Here is a 17,383-nt window from a genome sequence, read left to right on the forward strand (position 1 = left end):
GCAATCTGCTAACTCACGTGTGACCAAAACCAACAGTCAGTGTTCCATTTAGGAAAGGAAACTAAATAAGACATTTTTCGCGATCGCTCATCACACCGCGTGGTTTGCACAAACGCAAAGCAATTTGGACTTATTTTTTCATGCGAAGACTTTGCTTGAGAATCACTTGAGAAAGACGACTTGGCAGCAACTGTAATCCAACCCGTTCACATACTCGCATGCTACTTGCAAGTCATTTGGGCTGAATTTCGTAGATGCTTTTGTTGTTCGTGTACAAAGTAAATAGACTTTTTCCACTGCCAAAGGCACGTGCTGGAAGATAAAAATAAACCTGACTGGTCGAGCTGTTTGCTATTAGAGGTAGGCCTGAAGTATGTGCCTCCGTACAATGCATGAGTGCGTTAGTCTGAGGCTATTTTCGGCTCGTTTCGTTTATTTTGCTTGCCGTTCGGAAAACACGTGCGGGAAAATGTTGAACATAAACAATTTAATGGATAATCATAAACACGGTCCACGGAAACTGAGAAGTCTTGGTCATAATCGATGATATGCAAAAGTTTACCATTAACCGACCACCGTTTCCTGCATTAAATGAAACACTGAAACCGCCAACGGCTAGGATGTTTTAATTAGAAAGAAAACTGCCAGCAGCGACGGTTGACTATCTTAAATAAATCAACTTGACCAGCCAGCCAGCCAGCCAGCCAGTCGAGCCGCGGTTACTCTAAATTAAAATTGAAGCTAATTGCTTCATTCGGTGGCTGAATCAAGCGAAATTAATTTACTTAATGAGCGACCGGTTCCAACTCAGCGCAGGAAGAGTTTCAAGCAGCGAAACATCATGTCGCCCGCCCCGGCTTCGACTGTATCGAAGTTCGTTCAATTTGTTTAGGAAAACTCGTTTTCTCAAAGTGGAACTCATTCTGCAAGATGAAAGCAGTTTTAAGGTAGTTTTTTTTGCTCGCTTGTTTGCGTGCCAGGCGCTCGAAAGTCAAACTTACTATCTAAAGAAATGTTTAAAAAAAACGTCAAACTCGACAGAAAAAAAATAATAGTTCAACTTCAAGTCAACAGTGGTTCGTTTAAATGATTCAATCCGGTTTAATTTTAAACGGAAGGTAATCTAAACCGAGCTATCTTTGCTTCCTCATACCGCAGAAATGATTTAATCGGCAGCATCAGAACAATCGCTGTCATCGGATGCAATTGATTATCCAACTAGCCAGCTATCTTCCACTCGAATCTTCCCACCCGAAGCTAAGCGAAAATCCCACCACAGACAGGCAGACAGAATATCTTTCCCGTCATTAGCTGGCAAGTGTAAGTACAGTAGCAGCGATTCCGCCGGAATGGGGATTCTGCCTAGTAGACGACGACCACGACGACGACGCCTCGGTGGCGTTGATTAATTAGATAATATTCATGACAACCGACAGCCCGCTTCGAATCAATAGAAATCACCTGCCCTAACACGTTTTCGGGCGGCACCGAGAGCAACCATATCATTGCTTATGCAATCCATCATCATCATGATCATCATCATCAGCATCTCCATCATCGTGTGCCGTCATCGTCGTTGGCAGCAACATCAGACGATGTTGCACTTTGCTATATTCAGCCGTCAACAATCCGTTTTTTATTTCGCCATGCCCTGCCTGCCGCCCGTTTAAGCGCAACAGTCACGGGAGAAAGTAAACAATCTCCATATTTTACCGCCCATTATTACCCGATCCATCCAGGCAGCTTCAAGAAGTCACGGGACCAGCGAACGTTGAATTCGCTCGTTCGTCAAACTAAGCTTGAAAAATTCCCACACGGGATGCCATGCCATGAAGCATTTGCCGCGTACCACCAGTATGTGAACGGGCGAGGCAGATAAGGTTTTTTGCTATCCTCCCCCCATTATACCTACATGTCAGACATAATAAAACTAAAAAAAATTGAGCAATCCATCAGCCCAACTCGCTCGTGATGATGACGCAAATGGCGGGTACCTGTATTCGATGATTACGTTACCCGCTTAATTGTAGTACTCCTACGCTAGAACAAAAAGGGGTGGGGATGAAGGGACAACAAAACATCATGAAAGGGACACCCGCCAACAAAAACCCATCGTCACTTTAGCGCACTTCAGGAAAAGCGTGCCAAAATAACTACTACTTTGACTATGTTATCTGCTTTCGCGCGGAACGGGGGTTGACAGCCGGCTGGCAGGCGGTTGAAATTCTATTTTTATCCTACGTTTACTATAGCTTATGCGATTATTACTGGTTTTATCTTTGTGGCTATTTTAACTGAGCTATTTTGCTTAGAAATAATTATTTGCGATACATCATACTGTGTTTATTATTACCCATGGTAGAACCGTCGGTATTCACAGTTGGAAACTCAATTACAAATATTTTTACTCAAAAATATAACTAAACGTTTTTAGGCCAGGGGAATGGCCGTCTGTAGCACCTACTTTCCACGTCTGAAAACTACTCGACTCAAGTGTAAAAACTACCGAGGCATTACATTGCTCAATCCTCTCTATTAGGTGCTCTCTCGTCTCCTGTTCTATAGACTGCGACCATTAGCGGAGTCCTTCGTCGGCGAGTTCCAAGCTGGTTTTCGTGAGGGTCGCTCCACGATGGATTAGATGTTTACAAAAGTACAAGCTGCAGACTCATTATCTGTTTGTGGACTTTAAGGCGGCGTACGATTCAGTCAAACGAAATGAGCTGTTCCAGATAATACTAGCACATGGTAGACCGACGAAACTAGCTACACTGATTCGTTCGATGATGGATGGGACAAAATTGTGCGTCAGAATAGCAGGAGAGACCACAGCCGCTTTCGTGATGTTGGATGGACTCTCTAACATGCTATTCAACATTATCTTGGAAGAAAGAAACGGGACTATCATTATCAAATTTCACATGCATCATTCTTGGTCTTGGTCTTTATGCCTTTCAAATTAGAAGCAGCGAGATTAGGACTTACCATCCCAAGTTACAATTTGGGTTTTATTACACTCTTATGATGGCATTTAAGACCGAAATTGGTCACGAAAATCGCCATAAAAGTGCAATAAAACTCACAATGTTGCGTGGGATAGTACTTACTTGCACGGCCAAAACGGAGGACATGGTTGCTGGCAGTGTTGCAAATCTAGCGAAAGGTAAACGATACCGATCCGTACGCGAGCGCGTGTGAGAAGTATAGCATCCAACACTTACTGCACTCACGCAAGCGTACGACAAACAACTGCTGTTGGCTGTGTGCACACAATCTGGTGCCAACGCATTCGCGAGCACACAGCCTCGCAGCGTCGTTCTGCGCAGTCCACTCATGAAATCAACAACTCGCGAACAGTGATGTGAAAAACTCAAAATCTCAAAACTCATCAAAAATCAAAATCAACTGTGAATCATGTCAACTTGATCCTTTCATATTAACTAGAAGCACAAAACTCACACATATTTCTTCCCGCTTGATCATATTCTGCTTTGCTTCAAATGCTACCCGGAGCTATACACATATACATACAAATTCGTTGTTGAACAGCATAGGCATTCTCTCGTGCGATACGTAACTGTGAGTGAGCGTGAGAGAATGAATCTCTAAATAAATCGTAAAGTTAAACTAAAACACAAATTTAAACTACATGTTTTTCTAATTCTTATAAAGCTTTTTACTTTCTAGTTAAGAAAATGTGGATTCCCGCGAAGGAAAAATGTAAAATCCGCCAATATGTTTGCCATCTTAATTCATGAATGTGTGGTAGCTTTTTTCGCTGCTGATGTTTTCTCTGGCGGTTAATTCTCTTTCGCTCTCTGGTTCGTTGTATGAAATTCCCGCTGTGGAAGAATTAAGCAAAATGCTCACAGCTGAATTTGGTTCACATCGCATAGCAACAGAGACATCGCGTATAACAGCGAGAGAAATTCATATGGGAGTTCGGCGCTTCTGATCAAGGTTGAAATTTCATGGTGCTTGAAATCTCATTGAGTTTTTGCTGTTATGAATTTTTCAACACTGCTCGCGAGCTGTCAACAGCCCGCGAGTGTGAGCAGCATGAATGACGCGGGTATGAGTGCGAGTCATCGTGAGCGTTCTGTATCAACTGCAATAACGAGTGAGAGTCACGACCGCGGCTGGTAGCTAAAACACACTCGCAAAAACTCGTCGCATGACATGAAAAAATAAGAAAGAGTCCGAAAGAGATACTCATCTCAGTCTGTTCGTTAAAACGAGTACGTGCGTATGAAAAAATTAGCCCACACGAGTGCGGGCATTGGTTGCTGGCACGGATCGTGCGAGTCCAACTAGTGTTGGTGCCGAGGTGGAACTGGATGGGGAACGATATGAAGTAGAAGTCCTTCATATACCTCGATAGGCTCATGACATATGACAACGATGTGAATCCGAAGTCCAGTCGTTTGCAAATTCGCACAAAACTAGCGCTATTCAGAACACTAATTCTTGCGCTAGCCCTTTATGAACATGAATTACGGATACCAAAGGAAGCTGGTCGACGAGTGCTTGGTGTTTTTAAGCGTAAAATTCTGTTGGTAATGTTGTCACCGTTTCTTCGTGCCATGTAGATTCGAAAATGTTTTATTGATCAAATAATTTTTTATATTGGTAATATAATGTTGGTAAGATTGGTAATGTTGGGAAGGAGCTTGCTTGCAACTACGGTTAAACCGAAAAAATAAATAACTATTCTGGGTAATTATTTACAACACTGATTGGCATTTGTCAATTTCCACGATATTGTTGATAGCACCAGTCATTGTGACAGATTGATTTGAAGTATAATTGTCTAACAACTATCCTGCGGACAGTCGGTTAAAATATCAATTAGCTAACGTCCTATGCATCTTACTTGTTCCTTTCGACACTCTACATCACAGCTATGCAAATACTTGACAGAAATAAAATTGAAACTAAGAAAAGAATTGCAAGCAACTCGGATAAGATAGTTGCTGATTTACCCCACTTTGAGAATTGCTGCGTCACATCACACGCACAAATATTCCTTCAGTCCTGTTTCCGTGCAAGACAACAGTTCCGAACAAATTCTTGCAGTACATATGGATGCAATTTGGCAAAGGGAAAGGTCATGCTGACGTTTACGACGGTTTTCTGGCGTTTCAGAACATCAGATTGAACTAGATTCCATGTTTAAAGATAAAATCAGTTGAAAAAAGGGGTGGTTTTGCACTCTGGCGTACTTCCCAAGCACAGATTTCAAATTGGTATAGGTTTAACTGTCGCAAAGAATCTTCGACCTGTTGGGACGGGGAAGTTGTGCGCATTAGCTTTGAGCGGGAAAACTTGGTTTTAGGTTACTGGAACCTTTGGAAGAGTTTCTTAAAATTAAAAGTTCTATCGTCTAGCGGAATTCAAATTTTGATTAATCCCCCTAAAAGTGCAATAAAAATTTATTTTTCTTCAGTTATATTGAACACATTGATGTGTTCTGCAAAGTTTTACAGCATATTATTACAAGAAATTTTGCTGAAGACAGTAACCTACTATCTCTTCAGCAAAGATAGAAAAATCCTTTTTCTCATAAATGTAAAATCAGTTTTTCTATTTTAACTGTTTTTGTTGTTATTATATGACTTTTTTCTGTTTTACAAAGTTGTACAAATAGTAAAAATACACAACATTGCTGAATACAGTATATGTACCTGTATCTTTGCTTGTTTAGGAACTGTAGAACTTTTACTATGAAAATACTCTAATTTTGACGCCGAATTACTAGCAAGAAGGCTAATCATTTTATTCAAAAAATCTCCCCAAAAATCAGAATAGTTTCAAGCAGGCTGAAAAGCTTTATAAATCACGTTTAAAAGCACAAAAGTTAAACAAAATTTATAGGCTGACAAAATCGGGATAAAAAGCCGATGAAATCGGGCGTAGACAAAATCGGGAGATGACGAAATCGGAACATTACCGTAATTGCTATATCTATTATGAATCGATTGGTATTCAAACCATCAACATCCGTTCATAATTAGCAGAGCTATTATGGTTCAAAATCTTTCATTTTTTTGTGACGCTCAAAAATTTCGCATGAAAAATACACTAATAGCAAAGCCTCTTTTCGTGACGCTCGCGTTTTTAATTTTTTTAAAAATTATCCCCTGTACCAGTTACCTTCCTGAGAGACGTAGTCCTACGCCAAAAAGTGATAAACAGTGAAATAAGTGATAGCGAAATGACGATTTAAACGGCATGGTTGATTAGTTAGGCAGGTTTTTGCAGTAAAATCCGCAAAAGAAAACTGTTTTCACCACTTTAAGGGGGCATAGTACTTTTTCAATTTAAAAAAATCGAAATTTTTTTATTGATTCTTTCGAAAGATTAACATTTTGACCATATGTGTTTCAAGTCATTTCGATGAAATTCAAAAATTGACAAAGTTACAGCTATTTGTACCGCGCATGTCTGGAGCGATTACACAGCGAATAAAAACTTCAACGTCGTTTTTCTCGAAACCAAGTTTTGAAAGTCGGTACCATAAATATCTCAAGAACGGCTCAAGCAATTCTCATGTTTCTTTTTTTTATTTCAAAGCCAACAAAATTATCTAGTGTTTGATCCATCCTTTTTTCGATATTGCAATTTTTGTATTTTGTGAAATGTCAATTTTTTCGACTAAAAACCTTACTTTTATGTTTGAATGTCCACCAATTTGTTATGCGTTCGAATTTAAAAAAAAGGATGGGTCAAACACAAGATAATTTAATATACTTTCATGTCGTTTTGGAATTTTTCAATTCGGATAAGCCCCCCAGCGCCAATCCATGGTACCGCAATTCATGTTTTTTTGAATGAGCATGTTCAAGGAGCCGTAGGGGAGAGGGGAAGAGGTTCACATATGCAAACAAAATTGTAAATCTATACCTATAAAGTAGGATTTCTGTCTGTCTGTCTGTCTGTCCGTATGTTCCTTATAGAATCGAAAACTACTGAACCAATCGGCATGAAAATATGCATGTAGAGGGTTTTTGGGGCCAGGAAAGGTTTTAGTGATGGTTAGAAACCCCTCCCCCCACTAAGAGGGGGGGCTCCCATACAAATGAAACACAAATTTCTGCATAACTCGACAACTAATCAAGCAAATAGAACAAAATTTGGCATGTGGGTGTTTTCGGTGACAAGAATTTATTCTATGGTAAATTGAGACCCCTCCCCTCTTTAGAAGGGGAATTACAACTCCTCTTCTCTTTAAAAGGGGGGGCTTCTATACAAATTTCCTCATAACTCGAGAACTAATCAAGCAAGTGGAACCAAATTTGGCATGTGGTTGTTTTTGGAGACAAAAAATTTTTCTATGATGAATTGGGACCCTCCCCGTTTTAGAAGGGGGGGATCCTATACACATGAAATACAAATTTCCTCATAACTGAAGAACTAATCAAGCAAATGGAACAAAATTTGGCATGTGAAAGTTTTCGAGGGCAAGAATATTTTCTATAGTAAATTAGGATCCCTCCCCACTTTAAGAGGGGGGGCTCCTGTACCAAAGAAACACAATTTTCCTCATAACTCGAGAAGTAATTATACAAATGGAACCAAATTTGGCATGTGGTTGTTTTTGGAGACAAAAATTTTTTCTATGATGAATTGGGACCCCTCCCCGTTTTAGGAGGGGGGGATCCTATACACATGAAATACAAATTTCCTCATAACTCGAGAACTAATCAAGCAAATGGAACAAAATTTGGCACGTGGGTGTTTTTGGAGACAAAATTTTTTTCTATGATGAATTGGGACCCCTCCCCACTTTAGGAAGGAGGGCTCCTATACAAATGAAATGCAAATTTCCTCATAACTCGAGAATTATTCAAGCAAATGGAACCAAATTTGGCATGTGAAAGTTTTCTAGGGCATGAATATTTTCTATGGTGAATTAGAACCCCTCCCCACTTTAAGGGGGGGGGGCTCCTATACAAACGAAATACAAATTTCCTCATAACTCGAGAACTAATCAAGTAAATGGAACCAAATTTGACACGTGGGTGTTTTTGGAGACAAAATTTTTTTCTATGATGAACTGGGACCCCTCCTCACTTTAGGATCTGTAAGCAATGTCTCTTATATGATTCCACGGGAATATAAGACACTCCGCTCCTATACAAACGAAATACAAATCGCCTCATAACTCGAGAGCTAATCAAGCAAATGGAACCAAATTTGGCACGTGGGTGTTTTTGGAGACAAAAATTTTTTCTATGATGAATTAGGACCCCTACCCACTTTAGGAGGGGGGGCTCCCATACAAATGAAATTCAAATTTCCTCATAACTCGAGAACTAATCAAGCAAATAGAACCAAACTTGGCATGTGGAGGTTTCTGGAGGCAAAAATATTTTCTATAGTGAATTAGGACCCCTCCCAACTTTAAGAGGGGGTGCTTCTACACAAATGAAATACAAATTTGCTCATAATTCGAGAACTAATCAAGCAAATGGAACCAAATTTGGCATGTGGGTGTTTTTTGAGGCAACCATTTTTTCTATGATGAATTAGGACCCCTTACCTTTTTAAGAGGGGGGGCTCTCATACAAACGAAATACAAATTTCCTCATAACTCTAGAACTAATCAAGCAAATGGAACCAAATTTATCATGTGGGTGTTTTTGGGGGCAAGAATATTTTCTATGGTATATTTTCTATGGCTTTCCCCACTTTAAGAGGGGGGGGGGGGAGGGCTCCTATACAAATGAAAAAAAAAATTTCCTTATAACTCGAGAACTAATCAAGCAAATGAAACCAAATTTGACATGTAAGTGGTTTTGGACGCAAGATTTTTTTCTATGGTGAATTGAGACCCCTCTCTTCTTTAGAAAGCGAGTTATGGCCCATCTCCCCTTTAAGAGGGTAAGCTTCCATACAAATGAAATGCAAATTTCCTCTTATCTCGAGAACTAATCAATCAAATGGAACCAAATTTGGCATGTGGGAGTTTTAGATGCAGAAATTTTTTCTATGGTGAATTACGACCCCTTCCCCTTTTAAGAAGGGAGCTCCCATACAAATGAAATTCAAATTTCCTTATAACTTGAGAACTAATCAAGCAAATGGAACCAAATTTGGCATGTGGGAGATTTTGGAGTCTTGAATTTATTTTACGACAGTTAGAGACCTCTCACCCCTGTGGTAGGGGGATATGGACTCTCATACAAATAAAACAGAAATTTTTGCGAAACTCAAAAACTAATCGAACTCGAGAAATTCGAGACTCTTCCATAAAACATTAGTCAATACAAGACCACAAAAACTATCTATAGTAACACTAGATCATTCAGGACGAGACGGTCGCGAGTGTTGCCGGTGACCTGCCGTCGGAAGCGCCGCCCACTGGGGGGCTTGCAAAACTCGAGATTGTGACAAAGATCATCCGAGATTTATGATTTATGTACAACACAGGTTAATTTGTGGCAATACGAAGTTTGTCCGGTCAGCTAGTATTAGTATAAAGTGCAATGTTTAGAATGCAAAAAACCAGAATAGATTCGCTTTTCGCGTTATCGAGAAAAAAATATTTGAAATAAGGCAAAAAATATGGTGTAAAAAGTACTATGCCCCCTTAAGCCATGTTGGGTACTGGATGTCTACTTTTCTGACATGGAAGGAAAAATTCAGCATTAAGATCAACAGAAGGATTGTCTTTTCATTTTATTAACATAATAATCATGTAAGACAACCACTTTTCCTTAAAAAAATAAGTTCCCTTAGTTTTCCTACCAGCTTTGAATAGGACGAAGAGAATCGGATCTGAAATTTTGAGCTGCAATTCAAATTCCACATTTTTTTATGGAAGTTGGCTAGACACTGATGAAGCCTGCAAGTCGTAGGCGAAATACGTATCTGTCGTAATAAATATTAATAGCGGAATTTTATTTGGAAAAAGTTTTCTCTTTTCTTTAATATCGGGTTTCGTGTTCCACTAAGATGCTCCAAAAACTTCAGTAAATGATTGCTGTTTGTCCATGATAGTGGAAAGAAATCTTGAATATGACGAAGTGCAGATTGAAAAAAGCGATAAACCACGCACTTTTTTAAAAAATTTATATTCAGGACATCAAATCTTAGTCTAGATGCAATTGAAATCAACAATCCGCGACCTATTGGGACGAAGGTACTCTGTCACTTTTGGAAAGCAAAAATGTGTTTACATTTGTTTTGTTTGTTTAATTCACTATTTACTGGCAATGTTTGACAAATCTATATACCTATTCTCTACATTTCATAAATTTTATATGGAAAAATGTTTGATCGATTGATGCAAATAAATTTTATAACCACTTTTCATTACATGTTTTGCAGTATATTTTTGAATGTCTAGAAAATTAAAAAAAGTACATCGCAGTTTAATTTTTTAACGAAGCTTCAAATTTTTTTTTTTGTTTTTGAATATTGCTCTCCGAAATTTTTTGATTTAAAGTTTTCCGATAAGTTTGATAATCTATTTTTTCTAATTTTTTATTTATTCAGAAGTCTGTAATTACCCGCAAAAAAATTCGACTCAAATCTGTATGATAACGTAATTACCAATCTAGTAACATATTTTCATCAGTCAGCTCATCAGTTTTTCATTCCATAGAATTATCTTCATCATTTTTAGGAATTCCGCAATCATTATCAGCGCACCATCCTTTCTTCCAAGATGCTCATGACATGACAGTCGATTACTGTATCAATAGAGCAGCACACAAAAATCACCCCTCACCAATCGCCGATTCCGCCCATTCCCGGGTGAAGCGAAACTCTTTAAATTGAATTGTTTTTTCGCGATATTATCATACGCGTTGACCGTCAGTAGCAGCAGCAGCAGCAGCAATGCAACAACGGTCTAACAGCAAACAACGAAGGAAAAAGCGCCACGTCTCTCGGCTCGGTTCCGTTCGAAGCTGGCTGGCTGGCTGGCTGGATGTGAACGCCACCGTGCCGCGCACATTCATGACCATTGTCTTCTATTATTATAGGCGTCAGTCAATTCACGGCATACCAGCTTAGCGCCATCAGCACATTTTTTCACACCGTTTTCATAGAGCGGAGCGTATAAAATGCATATATGCTACAGTCATCGTCATCATCATCATCATCATGATCATCGCCATTGCCATCATTTGGCGAGTGTGAGTTTGTGGGGCCCCTATAATTCCTCGTGTATCTCGTGTTCGGTTCGAGTGTGTTTACTACAGAACCAATACTGATGGCGTGCGCGACAACGGCAGCGCCAGCAGACGCTCCATAGTCATAGGTCTGTCTCCGGGGGTGGTTGGGTGATTGGGTGGGATGAAGCATAAGGGGTGAATCGGTCCACGTCTGGCAGTTTATTTTCGCACACACAGACAGACGTCGTCATCGACGTCGTCGTGGTGTTCGTTTAATCCTCACAATCAAATGGAATGGTTTGGTACGGCAATACTCTGTTTCTCCCGCAAAGCCACTATGTTAGTATGTCGATGCATTTAGTTAGTATAAGCAGTGCCAACTCTACACACAGTTGGACCAGGTCCGTTTTGCTGGTGGTAGTGTTTCGGACGTGTCACTACTGAACAACACATACATAGAGCACTGATTTTCCTCCTTCTTACTACGCGGCTCCGACCGACTCAACTCAGCACTAAATGTTTCTTTTCTCTCGTTTTCGGTTTCATTCCGCAACAGGCGATGGTCACAAGCAGATACGCGTCGGACAGTTGTGCACTCAGATCGGAACGCTAACCATGGCAGTAGCCTACCGTACCAAGATGACTATCTCGCCCACGCAAACCGGACGGGATAACACCATTATGCTGAAAAGCGACCACTTCCTCAAGGATATCAGCCCGAAGCACATCCGCTACAACTACAACAAGAAGAAGTAAGTACATCTCATCTGCATTCCGTATGCGTGGCACACGGGAAAATCCAAATCTTTGCCGGGTGGTGCCTGCTGGAGTTGTGGTCCGAGAACTGGCGGAAGTTGGATTATTCGGCGTGGATTACAGTGGTGGAAATTGTTGAATCAAAGAAAAATTAAGTGGATTTTAAGTGCTGCTGCCCGTGAGTGGTTTCGTTCGTTCGTGGAATTGAAATAATGAAGCTTTCGTTCGTGGATGTGATAAGTGCCTGCCAGAGAAGTGATTTTACAACAACTCCGTGCGCACCACCCCAAAGAATAGCAATAGCAACGCTCACGCTTCTAAGCTCTAAAGTGATAACATTAATGCCCTCTGTGGGGATAATATAATGCTGCGATAACACGGCCCCCCAATGGGCCTAAGAGCGGGACTTTTTTTTTTGATTAGTGATGCACGGGGTGACAAAATAACAGGTTAAACCTGAACGGTTTGAACGATGTGTGTTGTGCTACTTGAAAAGCGGGGGGTTTGAGCTATGTAGATGAGCCATGAACCGCCTAAACTGTTACGTTGACGTGTACGATCGACTCTCGTTTTGCGAAGAGTTTCGCGAAAATCGACGTCAGCATCATCTTTGTTTGCGAACGAGAATCGAGAGTGAGACGAGCCAGCCTCTTGCTCGAAGAAGTCTTCACGGCGGCGGCGGCGCCGCTAAATGGCTAAAATTAAAAATCTCACGCTCAACTAGAGACGAAAGCAAACCAAACACTGACATATTCCCAACAATAGCAGCAAATTGCTTCGCGTACCCCGACCACCGAATCACTTGTGTAATATGCGCCCACCTCGCGAAAAAAAACTACAGCAGTAGAAGAGACAGACGAGAAACAAGACAAATGATGATGGAATTTTTTACGACACTTTTCGAAAACATAAGACAGTCGGCGTCGAGTTCCGTGTCTAGGCCATGCTGTGCCACCCGTTTTCGAGCCGTTTTTTTTGTTTGTGTAAGTTAAGTCGCGATTTTTTTCGCTTGAAACAAAAATCATTGAATTTATTAGACCCTTTACCTTTCAGCCCGAAAGGATCGTGAATTGAATTTTCGAATCTCTTTGCCCTGCTTGAATGGGCATGGTGGTTTGAGGTGGTTGGTGGGGCATATTTGCCAAAAAACATCGTCGTTCCCTCCTTACGTCAATGCCGTCAGAGTCGTCCGATGCGATGGCCGGCCATCAGCCAGTCGTGCATGAATGTAGAAACTGCTGCAGGTGTGTGACTGCCGCACACACCGTAGACGAACAACTTTTTAGACTCAATTAGCGGCTTAACGTGCCGGCACCGGCGCTTGTTTGGTTGCTTTCGGGGGTTTGAAAAAGATTATCCACGAAGACTCCGGTGCTGCTACTGCTTAGGAATGTCGAAGTGAATGTGCGGTTTTTTTTGACGTAGAACTACGTCCTACTGGAACGTAGGAAAAAAATCTGAAAACGCGAACGTCACGAAAATTGGTTTGGCCCAACCATTTCGAAAGAAATTAAAATCAATCGATCAGAAATCCTACTTCGAATTGAATAATTTTGAAAATTCACTATTGATAAATGGATATGTATTGATAAATGTCATAACTTGATGCCAGATCTACGGATTTATCCGTAGTTCTACGGACTAAGGCGTTTTCTATGAACCTACGGGTCAAGTGCTCGTATCTACAGATTTGCATTAGTCTCACGTATAGGACTGAAAATTTCTTTCAGTTACAAAAATTATGAGTGCACTACATGCAAGCAGTGAATAACAATATCCCTCAAAAAGCATAACTTTATTATTTAAAAGCCGATTTGAATGTTTCTAAGAGAGTTCTTCTGAGAGAAAGAAACGAACAGAATGGTAAACGGGGTTTACTCTAATGTGTAGCTAATTAAAAAGAGAAAATTTACGTTAATGCTGCCATGCAGCCAATACGAACTTGCATTTTTTGACGGCAGCCATTCACCATTATATGCTTTGATGGTATAATGTTCTTCGCTTTCAGACCTTCGCTCTCTACACATTCATAGCAAAACTTATTTATTTTTTTGCTGGAATATGGGAAAATCATTTTGTCAAGCATATGATTTCTTTAGTGTGATGGAACGTCAAAATGCTTTGCTACTGCCAAGCGAATAAGGTTGTTCCTTATAACCAAGTAACTGGAATCCTTGTTCTATTTGCATTACAGCTCTTACTCTTGTCTTTACTCCTTTTGTGCGATTAACTGAGGGCGGTTGAATATTTAAGCCTTGACCAGAGGGTCTCAGAATTTTACGAAGTTTTGCGTACAAGCATAGTTCATGAACTTATTAATGAAAAGGATATTAAAAAAAATTCGAGGTCTTTTATTTTCCTAAAACTCCGAGAGAAATTTTTCGATTATCCCGGACAACACTTATTTTGAAAGTTCATAACGACGACGGTTGGTTCAAAAGTTATGAACTTTTAAAAAAAACCGCTGTCCGAAAAAATCGGAAGATTTTCCTTAGAGTTTCCCTAGAGTTCAACAATTGATCTTAACCTCGAAGAAAAGACAGTGAAGAGTTTACCCGTTTAAGACGGCGAAAAGAGGATGCAAATGCGATGAAAGATGACGAAACAGTACAAAAATGCAACGAAAATATGATAAAAAGACGCTAAAAGCAACAAGATGGTAAAACATGCATAGAAACGACAAATATACGACAGAAAGGCGACGAAAGATCGACTAAAAACAATTTTTATTGTCTTGACAACAAAATACACAAAAAAAATATCAAAAAAGTGACGAAATGACAACAAATATTCTGCGAAACGGCAAAAAAACAATGAAATAAAAACAAAAAAGATGGCAAAATGACTGCGAAAAGACGCCGAAACAGCAACAACAAAAACGAAAAAAATCGTTGAAACAAGCGGCAAAACGTGCCAAAAACAGACGGCAAAAACGGTGAAAAGATAGGAAAAGTTCATGAAAAGACGGCAAAAACATGACTGAGAGATGACTAAAATACGACGAACACGTAGAAATTACAGCAAAGAGATTAGCGAAAATGCGTGGAAGAAACTAAGTTAAGATGACGAAAAAACAATCAAAGAACGACGAATGGACGATAACGAGACGACGAAGTAAAAAGATGACGAAAAGATGACAAGTAGATGAAAATACGGTGAAAAATAGACGAAAGAGATAAAAATACGACAGAAATAACGATGAAAAGACGACAAAATGCACGACAAAAACACAAATGGGTGGTAAAGCAAGCAAAAAAGACGACGAATATACGAGAATGACGAAAAGGCAGAAAAAAGATAACGTAGAGACGGCATAAAGATCACGAAAATACGATAAAGTATTAATGAAAACCGTGGTTTAACGCTGGCCTATTAAGCCAGTCGTCGTATGTTCGAATCTCGACTGGGAGAGGCTGTTAGAGTCAATAGGATCGTAGCAATTAGCCCTGCAATTGTCCTGCACTCTAACAACTGGCTGCGAAGTCTGTCGTATAAAAACAGAAGGTCAAGTTTCGATAATGAAATGTTGCACCTAGGCTTTGCTAATAATGAAGACACGAGGTGGCAAAAAGTCCATGAAAAAAAACGAGAAAACTATGACAGAGAGATGACAAAAAAGACGACAAACACGAAGGTGTCATCAAAAAAGCTATCAAAAGATGACAAAAAAGTGATGGCGAAAGAAAAACGACAAAAATACAAGTGGAAATAACATGAAAACACGATGAAAAAGCGACGAAACAGGGATAAAAAAACAAAAATTACGACAAAAAAAGTGACAAAATTTGCAAAAAAAGACTGCGAAAAGATGACGAAGTAAAATGATAAAATAACGACTAAAGGGATTCCTCCTCCTCCCTGAGAAAATGACATGGTTTTCTGTTGATTTGATAATAAAATCTGGACGATGAAATATGGCGAAAGTAACGAAAAATAACCAAAATAGCAACGAAAATTTTGACAAAAACGGATAAAAACCCGTCGAAAAAATGCTGAATACAGGCGTTAAAAAACGACGAAAATACGATTAAAAATAGTAAAAAAAATCAACGAAAGACGATTAAAAACGCAGGAGAGATGATGAAAAGACGACAAATATGAAAAATAGACAACAAAGAGATGGTAAAATACGGCGGAAAGGCGTCGAAAGGCATCAAGAAGATGGTGAAAAGACGAGAAAAGGATAAAGAAAAGACGACGAAGAGGTAGCGAAAACGAACCAAATACCGAAATAACGAAAAAATAATGGAAAGATGGTTAAAACTACAATGAAAAATTGACAAAAAAAACGATTGGAAACAACAACGATACGACGGCAACAACATGAAAATGCAATTAAAATAGAGACAAAAAACAAAAAAACGACAAAACAATCGTTTAAAAAACGATACAAAACGACAACAAATTTGTTGTTTTAAAAAAATGACGAAGAGGCAAAAAAACGGCAAACCGACGACAAAAGATGATGAAAACAAGGAGGAAAACACAATAACGATGTAAAAACGTCATAAAAGCTACAAAAATGACAAAACGTCGCCAAAAAACGACAAAAACTGCAAAAAAAGACGATAAAATTAAATATTACAAAAAAAAACAATAAAATGACATCGAAAAGGTGGCAAAACAGTTACAAAAATGTCAAAGAGCCGCTGAAAGTGCGACAAAAATACGACGGGAGAAACATGAAAATACAATTAAAACGACGAAAAGACGCCAAAACATCGACAAAAAAATACCAAAAACAGAATTAAAAACAGGCGATAGAAAAAATCATTACACACACACACACAGACATTGCTCAAATCGTCGAACCCTATCGATTGGTATATGTGACTTGGCCCTCCGGGCCTCAGATCAGTTTCATGTTTTTCGACCAATTTTTAAACCTTTGTTATAGTATAAAACAAACACGCAAAGCGGTTTTAAAATATGCAAAGAAGACGACAAAAAGTCAGAAAAATAACAGTTTTTTGGCTTAAAATTAAAAAGAAATGGCAGAAACGAGACGAAAAGACATCGAAAAAACAAAAACGACGACAAAAGACAAAAATGATGTCAAAATAACGACGAAAAGACGTCAAAACAGTTACAAAACATGGCAAAAAACCGCCAAAAAAGCGGCAAAGAATGAAAAAAAGACGACAAAATCAAAGATGCCAAAAAAACGAAGAAAAGATGACAAAATGACCACTAAAAAAATCGAAACTGACAAAAAACGGTAAAAAGCACCCAAAAAAGGCAACAAAAATACAACGAAAAAACAATGAAAAACGACTAAAAGACGCTAAAACAGCGAGAAATAAACAAAAATCAAAAGTAAGATTAAAAACAACAAATACACAGAAAGCTGTTAAAACATACAAAAGAGATGACGATTATATGACAGAAAAACGACGGAAGAACCATGAAAAGGCGGAAAAAAAGACTACATGTATTCTGTCTTAACAATAAACTAGACAACCAAAAAATGGCAAAAAGCAGTAGAATGACAACAACCAAAAACG

The 17,383-nt window shown here is 39.2% G+C and overlaps 1 protein-coding gene across 2 annotated transcripts in view; it reads left to right on the plus strand.

Moving 5' to 3' along the window:
• Positions 1–17,383, plus strand: part of LOC128738234 (autophagy-related protein 13 homolog) — a 123,584-nt gene that overhangs the window by 88,217 nt on the left and 17,984 nt on the right. For both annotated transcript variants that reach the window (XM_053833223.1, XM_053833224.1), the window contains exon 3: positions 11,680–11,875. In XM_053833223.1, coding sequence (XP_053689198.1) covers positions 11,680–11,875 — 196 coding nt within the window. The remainder of the gene's footprint in view (positions 1–11,679; positions 11,876–17,383) is intronic.

Source organism: Sabethes cyaneus, chromosome 2 (genome assembly GCF_943734655.1).
Source record: "Sabethes cyaneus chromosome 2, idSabCyanKW18_F2, whole genome shotgun sequence".
Classification (NCBI taxonomy): Eukaryota; Metazoa; Arthropoda; class Insecta; order Diptera; family Culicidae; genus Sabethes; species Sabethes cyaneus.